We start from the raw sequence: 15,847 nt of genomic DNA on the forward strand, positions 1-15,847 counted from the left end.
TTCAAGTGATGGAGGAGCCACCACATCTTCTGCAAAGCCTCCTAAGAGATCTGCTGCCCTACAGGTGTGCTCTGTAACCTGGTGTGCTACATCAGTGGCTCTGTCTGAATTAAACTGGAAGCTTCTGGGGGCAACCGCCTTGTCTTCCTCGTCGCACTGGCTGTGCTCGCTTCAAGAAAGAAATAACCGTCTGCGCTTCATTTGTGATCCCAGGACTGTGCCTTGGCAGCATTGCTGGGCCAAGCTGCTCCTTGCCTATTCCATATCTCGTTGGGTTATAAGGTCTCTGAAAGCGGAGCAATCCAGAGCTGGACCTTGGTTTCATTCCCACCACGGCAGATGCTTCCCGTTTACTCTCACCTTTGCTCAGACATCTCATCTAAGCACCTTCCTGCTCTTTGTTAACCTTTGTCACTTGGAAGTGGGTTTCTCTGACCCAACACGGTCACCATGGGAGCAGAACAGGTTGCTAAGTCTTGCAGTGGAGTGGTTACCGCAGTAACAAGGAGATAAAGTGGTTGTTATGACAATTTGAAGGAAGACTGATCACCATGGCAGTGGCCTTCTGCATGAGAGCACTAATGGCCAGGTGGGGAGGGGGCCCGGTGAAGCAGGACAGCAACAGGATTTCCCTGGTTACCACAGTAATACAAAGTTAATCTCAAGATCCCAGGATGCTACTTGTGACCCCATCGAGGGCAAAAATGGGAAGGTGTCACCAGCAAAAAAAGTAAATAAACTTACTGGTAAGTTGGGAAAAGTGACTGGAGGAAGCAGGCAGGTGGGTGAGTGAAGCTGAGCACCCATGCTCCATTACCCTGAGGAGAGGAGGAGACCTTCAGTCACCAGGAAGGGACTCGTTGCTTCTCTTCCGACAAGATGCAGGGTGACTAAATGGATCCCAACGTGATGGACATCCCTTCACCCCATCCCACCAAGTGAACCCCCAGACCAGAAGGAGGCTGAGATCCCGGGGGCTGGGGCAAGGCAACGTCCAGGGAAAGAAGGAGAAGCAGGAGCAGACTTGCTTTGGTTTTGATTTTGCATGCTAGAAAAGAGGAAACCAACCAACCAGCCTACGACTGAAATAAACCAGCGGGGAAAGCGGAGGATTCAAAGCGCAGCAGGCGGAGCTGTCTTCTCAGCCCAGGACCAGCTGCTTCGGGAGCAAGAGGTGGAATATTTCCGGGGCAAGGAAACAAGTGGTGGTGTGTGTTTTGACTCGGTGCGTGACAGATTTGCCAGCAGCCTGCCCCTTGCGGACAGCTGCCCCAATGCTGGATCGCAGAACCAGGATGGACAGCTCCAAGAAGGAGAAGGTAATGTTTCTAGTTCTGGCTCTCCCTTAGCTTTGTGGGGCAATGAAGGTGCTGCCTGGGTGGATAGCGGATTAATCAATAGGCCCCATCCTAAGCCAGTGGTGGACTCCTTCAGTGCACCTCTGCAAAAGGCAGACCTTTCTGGGAACCCCCAGCTTCATTTAGTGCCCATCCATCACCCCTTGTTCCACTAGACTCCAGATCCTGCTGACATGGAAGTTGACACCCAATTTTTCAAGGATGTCTCAATTTCTGGAGACCCAGTTAGTGCCCAGGTCAATTCTGGACACCAAAAATCTGAGGCATCCAAACTCAGAAGGCGCCTTTGAACGTTTGGGCTTTAATTTCCAGGTTCGCTAGTGAAGCAACTCTTTGTGGGGTGTCCGGAGAGACGGCGGGTCTTAGCTGCGCGTGCTGCTATGTTGTGATGAGATTGTACCCAGGGTTGTGTAGCTTGGCCGTCAGCGTTCTGCTGGAGCATTCGGTGCCATCCCCGTGCCAAGAGCGCAGAAGGGGGACGCGTGTGGCAAATGGTAGGCAATGTGGGGGAACTGTGTTCTAGGCTCGTCTCAGAATGTGGATTTGCTAACGCTGCCGAAATGGTTATTTCGTGCTGGGGGAAGAGAAAGTACGTGGAGAGGATAGGCAGAGGGAGGGGTCTAGACATTTGGGGACAGGAGAAGGGCTCCAGCAGCTGGATTGTTGGTGTGTGACTGAAGTGGTGTACTGGGATTTAGGGGTTAATAACCCACATCTCAGTTGTACCTCATTATCCAAAGGATGGCACTGTATTGGGGCCAGCACTGACACAGAGGGGAGGGTGCCCCCTATTACCCCCCCCAACCTGCAGCACAGCGCCCCCTAGCACTGCACTGGCACCTTGGGAGTAATGCTGACTCAGAGGGAGAGCGCTCCCTACTGAACCTCCCCACGCTGCACCCAGTATTACAGTGCCCCCTAGCACCTGATTGGAGCTCAGAAGAGAGAGCACCCCCTACGGGTCCACCCGCACCACAGCCACTGTAGGCTCAGGTCTTGTGCAAACAATCCCGGATCCTTTTAATCTACAAGATCTGTCAAGATCACAGCTCCTCCAAGGTGTGTCCTATGTAAGAGTGGACTTGGGGGTTCTGCAGGTGGGGGGTTCTGTGCCCAGGATGTTTACTCCCAGGGAAGTGATGCACAGCTCTGTCGGGAAGGCTTATGGTTCGGATCGCCGATTGGGCTGTTTGCTTTTCGGCTTGGCTGTCTACCATCCAGCCTTGTTCCAAGCCCCAGTGATGGCTTGTCTCCCACCCTGCCTGCCCTCTGGGGCCCGTTATAACCAGCCTGTCCGCAATTTGCGGGGATGTTTCTCAGTGTCGTACCCCAGCAGCTTGGATTTCCAACCCAATCCGGGGCTGCCATAGAGTCTAACCTCTCTGACAGCAGGAAGGAGAAGTGTCTCATGGGGCTCATGGCGTCCTTGGCCCACTGACCTCATGCCATTGACATCTGCTGAGGGACCATATGCAGCGTCCTGCCACCATGTGACCTAGTTAGAGCCTGAGAACTAGAGCAAATAACTACACCCCCCCGCACACACCATGTGCATCCCCGTTGTGTGCTCAGAGATCACAGTCGATCTCAGCAAGGGAGTGAGCCAGAGGGAGCAGTCAGTGTGCGCTGGGATCTCCCTGGATGGGGGAGCAGGAAGGAAGGGGTGTCCCCTCGCCCCCAAGCTGCGATGTTGTTTAGGGAAGCAGTCTGCCCATCTCAGGGATTGCAACATCCCAGCTCCCTGCGGTCCGGGGAGCCAATGGCAGTGCGTGGAGTGGGCAGGGCCCATGGAGCCCCAGCAATCGCCCGTCATGTGAGCTGTGAAATATTAACTCTGCGGCAGCAGGTGCCTAGCGCAGAGAGATCCCAGCTACACAGGGCCCAAAGACAGGGGGATTCGCGGCATGGCTCATAGTCTGCATTCACCGTGTGTGCTGGCCCGTGCAGGGAGCTGGGCTCTCCCAAATTTCCATCCCCTACAGCGCCCCCGGCTGGCTGAGAAACGAGTGGTTCATGCCACTCGTGCAGTGTCCCCTGCTGGCCGGGGCATAGATTGGTGGCACCTTGGTCTCTCCTGTTCCCTGCCTGTAGCACACACCAGTTTGATCTCCTGAGGACTGAAATGCTTTGGTCGAAGCAAAGGAATTGAGCCCAGCACAGGGGTATTTGGGTGACCAGTAATGCCTATGCTAGGCAGGGAGGCAGCCTACATCATCTCATGGTCCTTTCTGGCCTTAAACTCTAGGCAACAATGAAAAAAAAAAGAAAAGCAGCGCATTGGGAGCTACCATGTGTTAAAAGGGAGCGTGATACATGCCTGAAGGAGAATTACAGGGCTGCCAGCGACAGCTGAGACTGAACTCAGGGATGGCCCCAGCTGGAGATGGGACACCAGACAGGGTGGGCCAGGGCTCAGAGGTGGTACCCAGCCTTCTCTCTCGGCTGCCTGGCTCTCGTTCACATACCCAGGGTCTCCCTGATTGCCATGTGTGGGGTCAAGAAGGAATCCGCCCTCGGGTGAGCTTGTGGGTTTTGTGCCTGCCTCTGTAGCATTTGGGTGCGGGTCACTTGCCAAGGTGTATCTCATTTAATCACTTCCCTGCTACTGCGGGGGCCTCGAGCACTGGTGCACCTCAGTCTCACCCATTCTCTGCCCATGGCACGGAATAGTCTATCTCCTTTCTGCTGGTGGTGGCCTGTAATATCCAGGAGGTCAGACCAGATGACCTAGTGCTCCCATCTGGCCTTAAACTCCGTGATGCCTTTCTGTGCCTCAGAGCTTTATTGGTACCCTAAAGCCTTCCAAGCTACATGTGGAAGGAGATGAGGGACCTTACAATGATGCAGCAGAGAGATCAGCTGGCAGCTGTCTAGCAACTGCTTGGCCATGGTGGAGCATCCTCGTTTTGTCCTTTTCCTTTGGACCCCCTCTCTTCAGGATCCATGGGGCTGGAACCTGGGTCTGTAGTGCCTAGTGCCTGAAGTTGTCTAGTCAGCTCCACTGATGTCCGGCCAGCTGTGACTCCCAAGCACACTGTCTCTTCTGGCCTCTGACCCTGACTCTTGCTTATTGAACCTGGCCTAGCGAGTCCTCTGACTCTAGCCCATGTAGTACAGTCCTGAGGCTACCCTCAATGTGTGGACACCACCAGCCTGGCTGTGACTGCTAAGCCAGACTGTCTCCATCCCAGTTCCTTACGCTTTCCTCCAGGAGGTTCCATCTGGAAAGCTCCATTAAAGGAGAGCTGAAGTTACAGGGGTGAGTGCTCAGAAATCAGGACAGGATGGCGTATCCGTTAGCTCAGGCGAGCCAGTGTCCCAGGGCTTGGCTCGCTGCTGAGCTGAACACATGTTCCATCACAGCAAGTGGAGACGGAAAAGCTACTGCCCTGGGGGAACAGGGCGGGGCTGTGCCCTCCAGTAAATTTTCCCTTTCTGAGTTTCACGTACTCAGCAAAGTGGGCGATGCTAGGAGAGGTGGCAGTCCGGGGAGCAGGCTGACCAGCTGCCAATGACTATCCCACCTCGCTCTTATCAATCACTTTACATCAGTAGATGTCAAAGCCCTTTACAAAGCAGGTCAAGGTCATCATCCCCGCTTTACAGATGGGGAAACCGAGGCACAGAGAGGGGTGCTGTGACTTGGTTAAGGTCACCCAGCAGGCCAGTAGCAGAGCTGGGACTAGAACCAGGTCTCCTGGGTCCCAGTCCATTGCTCTGCCCACTAGGCATCATTGCTTCCCAAATCGCCCCACAAGCCCACATTTGGGGTGCTTCATCCCAGACTTTCCTTAAATCGGTTTACTTTGGAGTGGCACTTGGCCAGGTCTCCACAGCCTGATTTGTATCCTGACAGTGCCAGAGTCAGAGACAGGGCCTGCAAGAGCCTCAGCGCTACAGAAATGCTGCCAAGAGTCCTGGCAGCAGAATGGATGTCAGCGATCGGGTGACAGGGCACTGAGCTGAGTGTATTTCAACAGTTCCTGAATCTTTAGTCTCTTTGTATTGGAAGAAGCTGCCAGCGCTATCTGCAGCCCTCAGCCTTGAACTTCAGCAGTGGCGCAGCGCCAAGAGACACAGGCTCAGCCAGTCTGTTCAGCTTCAAAGCAGGCATCCAAAAGACACCTTTGGTGCTTGCGGAGAGCAAGAGGATTCCTGTCTGTCCTCAGAGCAAAGCAGACCCAGCCGATCTTTTCAGAGCAGAAGGACCGGAGCGGTGTCAAACATGAAACCAAGCCAGCGTGACACCTTGCACCTGGTAAGCTCTGTATCGGCCCACAGGAACCTCCACCATCTCCCTTACTCAGCGTGATTTTCTGTTCGAGGTAGTGGTGGGCTGTTCCCTGCCTGTCAGACAGTGCTGGGTGGGAGTCACGCCTAGCTCCGGTCACGCTGCTTTGCAGCAGCAGATCGCAAAGCGCTTTACAGAGGAGGTTGGGCGCATCACCCCCATTTTACAGATGGGGAAACTGAGGCATGGAGAGGGGCGGGACATGCCCAAACAGGCAGCAGCAGAGCCAGGGAGTGGGTCCTACCACCAGCCTGGGACTCAGGACTCCCAGCCTCTCCTCCTGACTTTGCTGCTGGCCCTGGGCAAGTGAGTTTAACTTGTCTGTGCTTTAGTTACCCCTCCGCTGTTAAATGGGGGTGTATTAATCCTCCCTCAGTTACAGGGCTGCTGTGCTGAGTGATGTCTGGAAAGGCCTCGGTGGTCCTCTGATGAAAGACCCCTCCTCGCTCCCCTCATCTCCGGCACACAGCCCTGCTTGGTCCCTTTCAGTGCCCCTCTGAGCCCTGGGGAATCCCAGCAAGCTCTGGGAAAGGGTCTCAGGGACTGTGCTGTGAGCACTGGAGATCATCATTCTCCCACCTTCCCCAACATGCTGTCTGCAGCAGAGCAGTGCAGGGTGCTCTTGGGAACGCCTCAGGAGCCAAAGAGCCCAGCTGGCCTCGCACTGAGCCGAAGGGAGACCAGTGCGCTCGAGCCGGCAGTGCTGAGGGGTGGTGCCTGGGTTAGGCCCCGAGGTGGAGGACCCTGGGGGCCTGGCGTAGTCCCTGTGGTGGGCAGGGATAGCTTGGATGGTGGTTGTTGAAGACCTGGGCTCAGTGCTTGAGATGAGCAGGCATGAGTTCTGTGGGGCAAGTGCTTGCCGTGTGCACTGCAGCCAAGGGCGGCTGAGAGTTCAAGACTGGCATCAGCCGAGGGCAGGCTCAGCCCTGCCCATGGTTGGCAGGGTCTGAAATGGACAGCTGCCTCCCTAGCAGTGGGGTCAGCTGTGCAGAAGGCCCAAGGTGGGCAGGGGAGATGGAGAATCCCTGAGGGGCAATGTGCTGCTTTCTGGGGCCTGTGTGCTTCTCCGCCTGAGGGGCTGGGCTGACCCCCCTCAAACTCAGAGTGCACGCAATGTGGGTGGGGGTTTTCCTGTGCCCGTCCATGTGCCTGGCCAGCTTTGCCAGGGAACAGCCCAGCATGGCTTGGTGGCTGGGGTACCAGACTGGGACATAGGAGCCCTAGGTTCAAATCCCCCCTCTGCTTCTGCGTGACACTGGGCAAGTCATTGCTCACTCTGTGCCTCAGTTTCCCCATTTGTAAGTATCAGCATTGGAACAATTACCCAGGGTGGTGGCGGATTCTCCATCCATGGCTCCACATTCTAGCTACCGCCGCTCAGGGGCTTGGGGTCTCCGCGTCCCAGCTTGGCAGCACACTTTCATGTCGTTCACAACATGCCAAAAGCGCATGCGCTCCTAACTGAATGGGAAAGACACAGCCAAACAGCCTGTCGCTGTGGTTACTGCAGAGCTCTGTCTAGACACTGGGAATGGGCTTGCTTGTCTGCACCAACAGCAAAACAGAAAGCAGCCTGTCCATTAGCTCCCCTGGTTGTTGGTCTTGCACCACTCTCCCGCTGCAGGCTGCACCGATCTATTATCCTGTGCTCACAGGAAAAGGTCTTGCCGGCAATACCTTTGGCGTGACAGGAGAAAAAAAACATGTCCGAGTTTTGTATCCTTGCACTCAACACCAATGAGTTGTGAGTACCCGAGAGAACTCCTCAGGCAGCATTGCACCAGCCCTAGGTTGTTTGCGAGGGGTCCAAAGGATGGGGACGTTCATAGAGTCACAGAGGCACAGAATTTAAGGGCAGAAGGGATCGGTAGCTCCTATAGATCATCCCAGGCCAGAGAATTCCACCTGGGGCAGCACGAGGATGGGAACATAGACAGGGCAAGGGGCTCGGATTAGCTCACCCTGGTGCAAAGCGGGGGTAAAACCCAACCAGAAGGGCAGGATTTGCGCCCCCTTTGCTCTTGTTTGAGGGCTTTTCTCACCCTTTAAATCAGTCCCGTTTCGCAGTCCTGGAGGTCACAGCCAGGATGTGGCCTCTAGCTCTGAACACACACCAGAAACTCGATTCTTCTGCTCTCGAGTGCCACGTTTTCAAACGGGCCTCTAATCCGGCAACCAGTGCGTCTGCCTGGGGCGGGTCATGCTGAACGCTGGGCCATTTGGGCTCACAGCCAGTTGCAATGCTGCATGTAAAATGGGAATCCAAGTGTGGCCCGAGAAGGCCAAGCCCGTCTCTTCCCTGGGCATTTGCAGGGGATTGAGCTGAGGTGGAAGTGAGATGCCCTGTGTGGATGGGATTTTACAATGATCTGCTGGGGTAGGTATTTTCAGATGGAAAGGAAAGATTATTTTATTTGATGGCTTTCTCCTTCTGCCGGTCACCGTGGTACCTGGGCACTCTCCACATGAAATCAGTGGCAGTAGTGAAGTCCCGTGGCGCCTCTGGCACCTCTTTTGGGTTGGTCGGGGTATGGGGATTGGTCAGTGTTGGGGGTTGAGGGGAGGAGCAGGTCAGGGTTGGGGGTGGGGGTCAGTGATGTCAGTCCTATGTTGGAAATACCCTTGTAACTGTAGGGCGCCCCCTTGTGTCTTGTGTATCTTATGATACTGTGAGACGGACATTATGGAAATGAGCCCAGGGCATCGGATACAGCTTATTGCTGTTTTATGTATCTCATTAAATAACGAGGCAACATGCATGTCAATTCCACACCACAGCAGCAAGAGCACGGACGGCGTTTTAGCAAAGGCATTAGTCTGGAGCCCAGGAGATGCAGGTGCTTTTCCTGCCCTCTCAGACCGGCGGCTCTGTCATTTACAGGGGTCTGGTTGTTGCTAAGCACTTCCAGCTCCCGGAGACGTCAATTTGACCTTCAGTGCTCTGTGCCTCAGTTTCCCCATCTCTAGAATGCAGATCGTTAACCCTTCCCTACCCTGTGGAGGGGGTTGCAAGGATAAATTTGTTAATGCAGGTGGTGTACCAATACAATATTACAGGGCCAGAGGAAAGCCTAGAAATAAATGAAAGCCTAAATGGTTGTGCACCTCCCCAACTCGGAGCAAGGCTCATTAGGAAGAGACTTACCTGGGCCCCATCACTGGAGCATTTCAGCAGCACACAGTCTTTAGCACGTTTATTGTCACCCATCCCTGAGAGGTAGGGCGAGGCTGTAATCCCCATTTCACAGATGGGAACTGAGAGGCAGAGTGACTAAGTGACTTGCCCAAGGTCACACGGGAAGTCTATGGCAGAGCAGGGACACAGCTGGTCACAGCTGGCTGAATAATGGGAAAAATATTTCGGGCTAATTTTTTTGATCATCAACAAGAAAACTCATTGAATGCATCTTTCCTGGATAGCCGCTGTCTTGCTCTGCTTCCATCTGTTTCCCAGGTAGGGAAAGATATAATATTAGTTTATCAAGAAAAGCTTTTTTTTCTCCCCAAATCAGCCCAGATACAACAGCTATTGCCATGAATTGAATGTTGGCCTTCGCAGGCAATACAGCAGGAAGTTTCTCTCACACATAAACTGCTTGACATATAAATCGTGGTTGCTCAAGTGAAGCTGTGATGTCTGTCCTGCACTCCCGTTTTCAGTGGCTCCTAATTCACCCCAACAATTTGCTTTGGAGATAATACCTCCCAGACTCAGTCCAAAGAGGAAGGAAGGCTCTTGGAAAGTTTGAGCAAAATCAGATCAGACACTTTTGAGTGATGTGAACAGGGGGTGGGGGGAAAAAAAGACCGTTTCCCCCGTGTTCCAGTTGAGGTTTTGTACTCAATTCTCAAGTGACTGGAGCTTGGAGCTTCAAATCTGCTCCACATTATAGTCCTCAAAGAGGTCCTGAAGAGAACCGGCTTGGTATTTTGGAAAGGTTTAAAGGCTTGTAAGTTGCAGTGAGCTCACATGCGCTCACTGTAACTTGTCATCTAGTGATGGGGAAACTGAGGCTCGGAGCAATGATGGCAAAGCAAGCATGTTCATGCTCTCTCTCATGCTGCCCCTTGTGTTTGGGAGGAGCTGCCTGTAAACACCCTCCAAATCTCTCCTTAACATTCTCCTTTGTCACGATGCCTGCAAAGACTTGGCAACGATTTGGCCGCTGGGGTGCTGAGACCACTCCTGTCAGGCTGGCCAGCGTCTCATTTTTTCCTGTACTCCCCCATTGGTCTGTCTGCATCTATCTGTTGTCTCTTGTCTTACCCTTAGATTGTGTGTTCTCTGGGGCGGGGACCATCTTTTTGCTCTGCGTTTGTACAGCGCCTGGCACACCGGGGACCTGGTCTGTGACTGGGGCGCCGATCTATCATCATAATAGATATATGAAATTAAAAAGCCAAAATTAACCCACAGGGGAAATAAATGCCAAACCTCTTCTGTCCTATCCAGCTTCTCCTCCTGCCCTCATCCCCAACTCTGTCAGAGAGGGCAGCGGGGAGGAGTCCGCCTGGCACTTGGAGCCGAAGGTGGTCTTCAGCAGCAGTTTGGGGTCCTGGTGATTATTAGTCTGAGCCAGACATAGTTTGCAGACCACCATGTCGGCCAACACCGGGAGCCTCCAGAGCTCAGAGCGTGATGATCTCTACAGCTTGAGCTGAAAAGCCAGGTTAGATCGAAGTGACTTGAAAGAAGCAGTGAAACACTAGAATAGGGAGGAGTGGGGAGAGTGGCTGGTGGTCGAGGCCCAAAGGGGAAGGGGCAGGTGGGACGGGGAGAAGAGGATGGTGTCATGGACCCACCTAAGAGGAGAAAGTTGGGGAGAGGGAGAAAAGAGGGGGTCATGCCCTATAAACACAGATAAACCCACGGGGGAGCCGCTGGCTCAGGGAAATGGGAATTACCCCAGGGCCTGCCACAGACAGAGGGTTGGGGGTAGTGTGTAATGAGGGATCTGGGGGATAATTGTGGGGTTCTGGCTGACAAATCACAGCACTGGGATGCTGCGGCACGCTCCTTCCTGAAATGGGATCCTAATCTCATCCTGTGTCTTCTCCTTCCTGCAGAGGGTGCAGCGAGGGGTGAGGGCCCTGCCTGGCCACTGGGATTATGTTCCCCAGTTCTCACCCCTCTTGAGGTTCTGGAGTGTCCTTGGTGGGGCCCGCTCAGTGCAAACGCAAGGCCCAGGAGTTGGCGAGCCATTCGCTATGCACAGTAGAAAGCGGGGAGGAGGGGCTCTTTGCATGAACTCTTGGGAGCGTGCAAGGTAGGGAGGCTACCAAACGGCAGGGCATTGCAAACACCAGGGTGATGCAAGGCTTCTATATTTAGGAGCTGGCATGAGCCTGTCCTAAATATAGCATGAAATATGGGTCGCTGGCCTCCCCGCAGACCGCTGGCAGTCCCTCAAGTTACAAAAGAACTGCTCCATTTAGATTAGATGTGGAAGAGCGCCCAAGGTCCCATCCAGTCCCTCCCTGGGGGACCAGGCAAAGTCCTCCCCTAGTGGACTTGTGTAATGTTATCTCCAGTCTTGGTTTAAATGCCCCAAGTGTTTTGCTCCAGCCGTTTCCCTTTGAGGAGCGATGGTGTTCGTCCTGCTGTGGTGACGTTTTCATAGTGCAGCGCACCCAGGAACTGTCCTCTGAGCTCTAGAAGGGTGTGCCTGGTGTTCTTTATTCCACGGTGTGTATCTTCGGTGAATACGGCTATCTGGCCCTCACTGGGCGTATGTGGTTCCTTCGTAGTCTTTATGGCTGTGTTCTACCCCTTAAAATAGCCTCAAAACCCACTGGACTGAGTGATTGATCAGTCTGATTGATTTGCTTTACGGTCCATTTTCATTTCACACCGAAGCATATTGGGTCTATGGAAAATATAGCAGGATGTGCCATTGTTTGTACGTGTGTCCAGGGACAAACAAAATGGTTGCGATGGAATTGAGATTGGAAATACGTAGCCATCATTGCAGACGGAAAGGAAACCATTAAGAGGAATTTGTTATTTAATAACCCAGACACCAGGAAATTCAAAGTGACATCAAACGAAGAGAAAGTGGGACATGTAGGGTTAAGGAAACTGCAGATGAGTTTAAAATCCCCTCCCATCCCTACTCCAAATCATGAGATGACTCTACAACATCAAATGGACCTGATTTGTCTCTCACTAGCGGGTGCAAATCAGGAGTAACTTCACTGAAAGCAGCGGAGTGACCCTGGCATAAAGCTGTTGTGAGTTCAAAATCAGGCCCTGAATTTTTAACAGTGATGCTACACTTACCAGATTGTCCCACACAAAATACTGATGGTCTGTAGCAGTTGTTGACTGGGAGCTCTGACATCCCTTGTAGTAAGATGCCTCATCTTACTACATCCCTCACCCCCTGCCCTACGCTGGATCCTCCCTCTCCTTCCTGTAGGTCATGCCTCCCCTGCACTGTCTGTCTAGGTCATCTTAAAACCTCCACCGCATCATGAGTCTCCTTGCAGAACCCATGAAGCTGTCACTCGGGGAGGAGAGGGACTCATTCCATCACTTGGGGGATTTTATTCCCAAGGAGAATAGGGCACTCTGAAAGGGAAAGAGAGATTGAGCAGCAGAGAGCCATGCTCTGAGTGGGGGCATGACTTCCTGGAGAGGTGACCTCTGCTCTGGCTGCTGCCCCACAGCTGACCAAGGCGTGGGTGCATGGAACAGATACACAGTTGGTTGAAGCCTGTGTGGAGTGACTGGCAGCAGATTGCTGGCTGAACTCTGACACATCATTGTTTTCTGTGCAAACAGCGAGGCAAGGTCAGCAGTGATGGTCCCTACAGCTCAGTGACCCTGCTCTGAGGACAAGCCAGAAGATGTGGGGTCCTCTTTGTAGAAGGTCACTGTTATCTTACTTTTGGACAGGACCTCCGGGAAATACATTTCAGCAGGGGAGACTGGTGCCAATTCCAACATTACAAAAGACAGGTCAGACTGGTGGCCACAGTTCTGAGCTGTTGGCAAGGGTGGACGTTAACATGTGCGACATCACATGCTGGGAAGTAAACAGTCAGGGTGTTCTGAGGCTGTGGAATTACAACGCCCAGCCTGGCGGGCTATAGCGAAGCGGACATTAAGCATAAACTTTAATGGGATGTATTTGTAATAAGTTTACGGTAATGGGGTTTAAAAGTCACTTTTGAAGCAGCTTGGCTTCGATAGAGGGAAATAACCTTTGAAGCAGTTGTCCAGACAGGTGACAGTTTAGTAATTGTTTATTGTGGTCGTGAAGTCTCCCGGACCTTGACAAAGCATAAGCATGAGATGTGTGACCAAGTGAAGAATAATGGATCATGATTTATGACCAGGAAAGTGGCCAGACCCTAATGGTCAAGAAGCCGTTGAAGAGCCCAGATTGTTGACCCAAGGGGGCTTGAAACAGTTTTGGTGGAGGCGTCAGTTCCTGTTATTTCCTTATCGTTTGCTTGGGATAAACACGTGGACTTGTGGACGGGACACAGAAGCAGTCCCCTAGGAAGGAGGGCCCCCAAGAATGGATGAAACGTCAGCCTGACATCGCTTGATCAGGACTGGACAATGCAGTTGAGGTGCAAAACCTGTGAGCACCTGATTTGCCCAGAAGATCTCCAGGGAGGTCCTATCGGATGTGACCAGCTTGAATCTCAACCTTAAAAGACCAGGTAAGCGAGGAAGAAGTGCGCCCCTCTCCAGGTCCCCATAACGACAACCAAACAGCTGACACTCCTGCTTTCCCTGGGTTGGTCCCATGGAAAGTGGAGCCCAAGACACCACAGACCAGCCAGTTGACCAGAGGATGATACCCGCTAACATGATGGTACCTGAGCCAGAAGACATTGCCTGCTTCCCTACACCGCATTTCCTCTTTGACTCTCTGAAGCTCAACAGATCAAGCAAGACAAAGCACAGATCCTTTTTCTTTTCCCCAGTGACTTTTCCTCTTTTTGTTTCCTTCATAGAATACCTGATACCTGTGCAGGAACGCCTGCGAGGAGAGAGCTGGCTTGTGTGTGTGTCCTCTGTGTGTGTGTGTGAGCCCACAGTACGAAATTAACCTAGGTTAATGCAACTCTTACCACAGATCACTGAAGACCATCCTGGGTTTGTAAAAATTCCAGCTTTAGCCCATTCTTTCCACAAGGGAAAGGCCACAGATTGAAAAAGTCACCCATTCAATTACTGGGATTATATAGTTTTGTAATGTAATGATTAATTTTGCTCCTGCAATGATTTGAATCTATTGTTGATCTCCACTCGTTTATATTGTTAGTTAACCCATTTTAATTTGTACTATTGTTAACTCCTTGATTGATTACTCTGATTTACGTTCTAACCTCAGTCTGATTCTCATATTGTTTAGCACTTTAGGGAAGTATAATTAACCAATTAGCCTTATAGTCATTTAGACTCTTAAATAAAAGCCAAAAAACCACATTGAGCTGATTTTCTCTAATAAAAAAGCTGTGAGGTCAAAAGAACCTTAGTTAAGAGGATTTTAATTAAACATTAACAGATCATTTAACTGAGGCCCTGGAAACCTTATTATATTACTCCAGTTCACAGCACACTGTTATGTATTTGGTTGTCATGGGTTTTGTTACTATGGCAACTGAGTTAGACTATTAAGGGATAGCTCAGCCGGTTTCAACCGGCTGAGTGAGCTCTCTGTCTCTGTAAATAAAATGGAGGTTTTGGTTAGCTGTCTGCTCTCTGGCCTCAAGTGATTGCTTCCTACACTGGCTGCCCCAAGGATACAACACTGGCGATGAGGATGGGATCCTGGTGCTGCTCCAGTAACAGAAAGAAGTAGAAGTCAAGGTAAAGACCAAACAAAGAAAAAAAGCTGCTTGTTGCACTGACTGTGAAAGTGAAACTAAAAATCACGGCTACTCTGACCAGGCCCCTGGAGCCTTTTGATGAGAATACAGAGCAGTGGCATGTGTATACTGAGCGTTTTGAGCTTTTTGGTATTGCAAATGACATTACAGAAGCGAAGAAGGTGCCAATATTCTTAACTGTTGTAGGGGCTAAAACCTACTCTCTGCTACGCAGCTTACTACACCCTGTTAAGCCTGAGACTAAATCTTACAGTGACATTGTGGAAATCCTGGGGTCTCATTTCTCCCCAAAACCACTGGTAATTGCTGAAAGATATAGGTTCCACAAAAGAGACCAAAAGGAAGATGAAACAGTTGTACAATTTGTAGCCATTTTAAAAAAGCTAGGCAGAACACTGTGAATTTAAAGAGATGTTAAATGATGCCCTGCGTGACAGGTTAGTGTGTGGCCTCTGCAGTGAAGCTATACAGAAGCGCCTACTGACAGAGGCTCAGCTTACATTACAGAAGGCTGTTGATATTGCTGTCTCCATGGAACTGGCTACAAGGGAGGCACAATACATCGGTGCCTAGGGTGCAAAAAGTGTCACAAGAACTGACGCACAAAACGGTGCAGAGTCAAGAATGTTACCGCTGTGGTAGCTGGGTCACCAGGCATCAGAATGCTGGTGTAAGGACCTGGTGTGTCGACACTGTGGCAAAAAGGGACACATTGAGTATGCCTGTAAACAAAAGAAAAAGAGGCCTGTGGTCTGGCCGACAAAAAGAGGAACCTTGCATACCCTAGAGCAGACCCAGGATGATCAAGGTGACACCTCCTCACAAGAGGAAGTGCCACTGCATGTTTTGTCTTTGGCAGCGGGCTCACATGAATACTGGGTAACCCCCTTATTGGAGGGCAAACCTATACGCATGGAACTAGACACCGGTGCAGCTGTCTCGCTGGTTCCGGAGACTGTGTATAAGGAAAAGCTACAGCATCTTCCGCTTAAGGCAACAAAAACTGTTCTGAAGACGTATACAGGTGAAGCTGTGCCCATGTTGGGCACTATTGATGTTAAGGTGGAGCTCAATGGACAGGCAGCTAAATTGCCACTGTTTGTGGTGAGAGGTGACTACCCAGCCTTAATGGGTAAGTCTTGGCTTGGGAAGATTCAGCTGAACTGGGCAGAAGTGCACCGGATGACTAAAGAAGAAACCAGTCTAACCCCTATACTAAGGAAACATGCTGCTGTTTTTGGAGATGATTTGGGAAGTATGAAGGGAATCACTGTGACATTGAACATTAAACCTGGCAGTCCACCAAAATATCTGAAAGCCCGAACTGTGCCATATGCCATCAGGCCAA

General features: G+C 51.7%; 1 protein-coding gene across 6 annotated transcripts in view; it reads left to right on the top strand.

Annotated features, from left to right (window-relative positions):
• Positions 1-584: 584 nt before the first annotated feature.
• Positions 585-15,847, top strand: part of GCK (glucokinase) — a 41,668-nt gene continuing 26,405 nt past the window's right edge. The window contains exon 1 of one of the 6 annotated variants that reach the window (XM_039527274.1): positions 585-1,319. In XM_039527274.1, the coding sequence (XP_039383208.1) occupies positions 1,275-1,319 (45 nt within the window). In that variant the 5' untranslated portion in view covers positions 585-1,274. Of the gene's footprint in view, positions 1,320-5,448; positions 5,617-10,299; positions 10,320-13,093; positions 13,324-13,658; positions 13,763-14,428; positions 14,480-15,847 lie in introns of those variants that run through there. The other 5 variants (XM_039527281.1, XM_039527278.1, XM_039527276.1 and 2 more) reach the window with 5 other exon arrangements.

The sequence above is a fragment of the Mauremys reevesii genome, linkage group 2 (genome assembly GCF_016161935.1).
Source record: "Mauremys reevesii isolate NIE-2019 linkage group 2, ASM1616193v1, whole genome shotgun sequence".
In the NCBI taxonomy this organism is placed as follows: domain Eukaryota; kingdom Metazoa; phylum Chordata; order Testudines; family Geoemydidae; genus Mauremys; species Mauremys reevesii.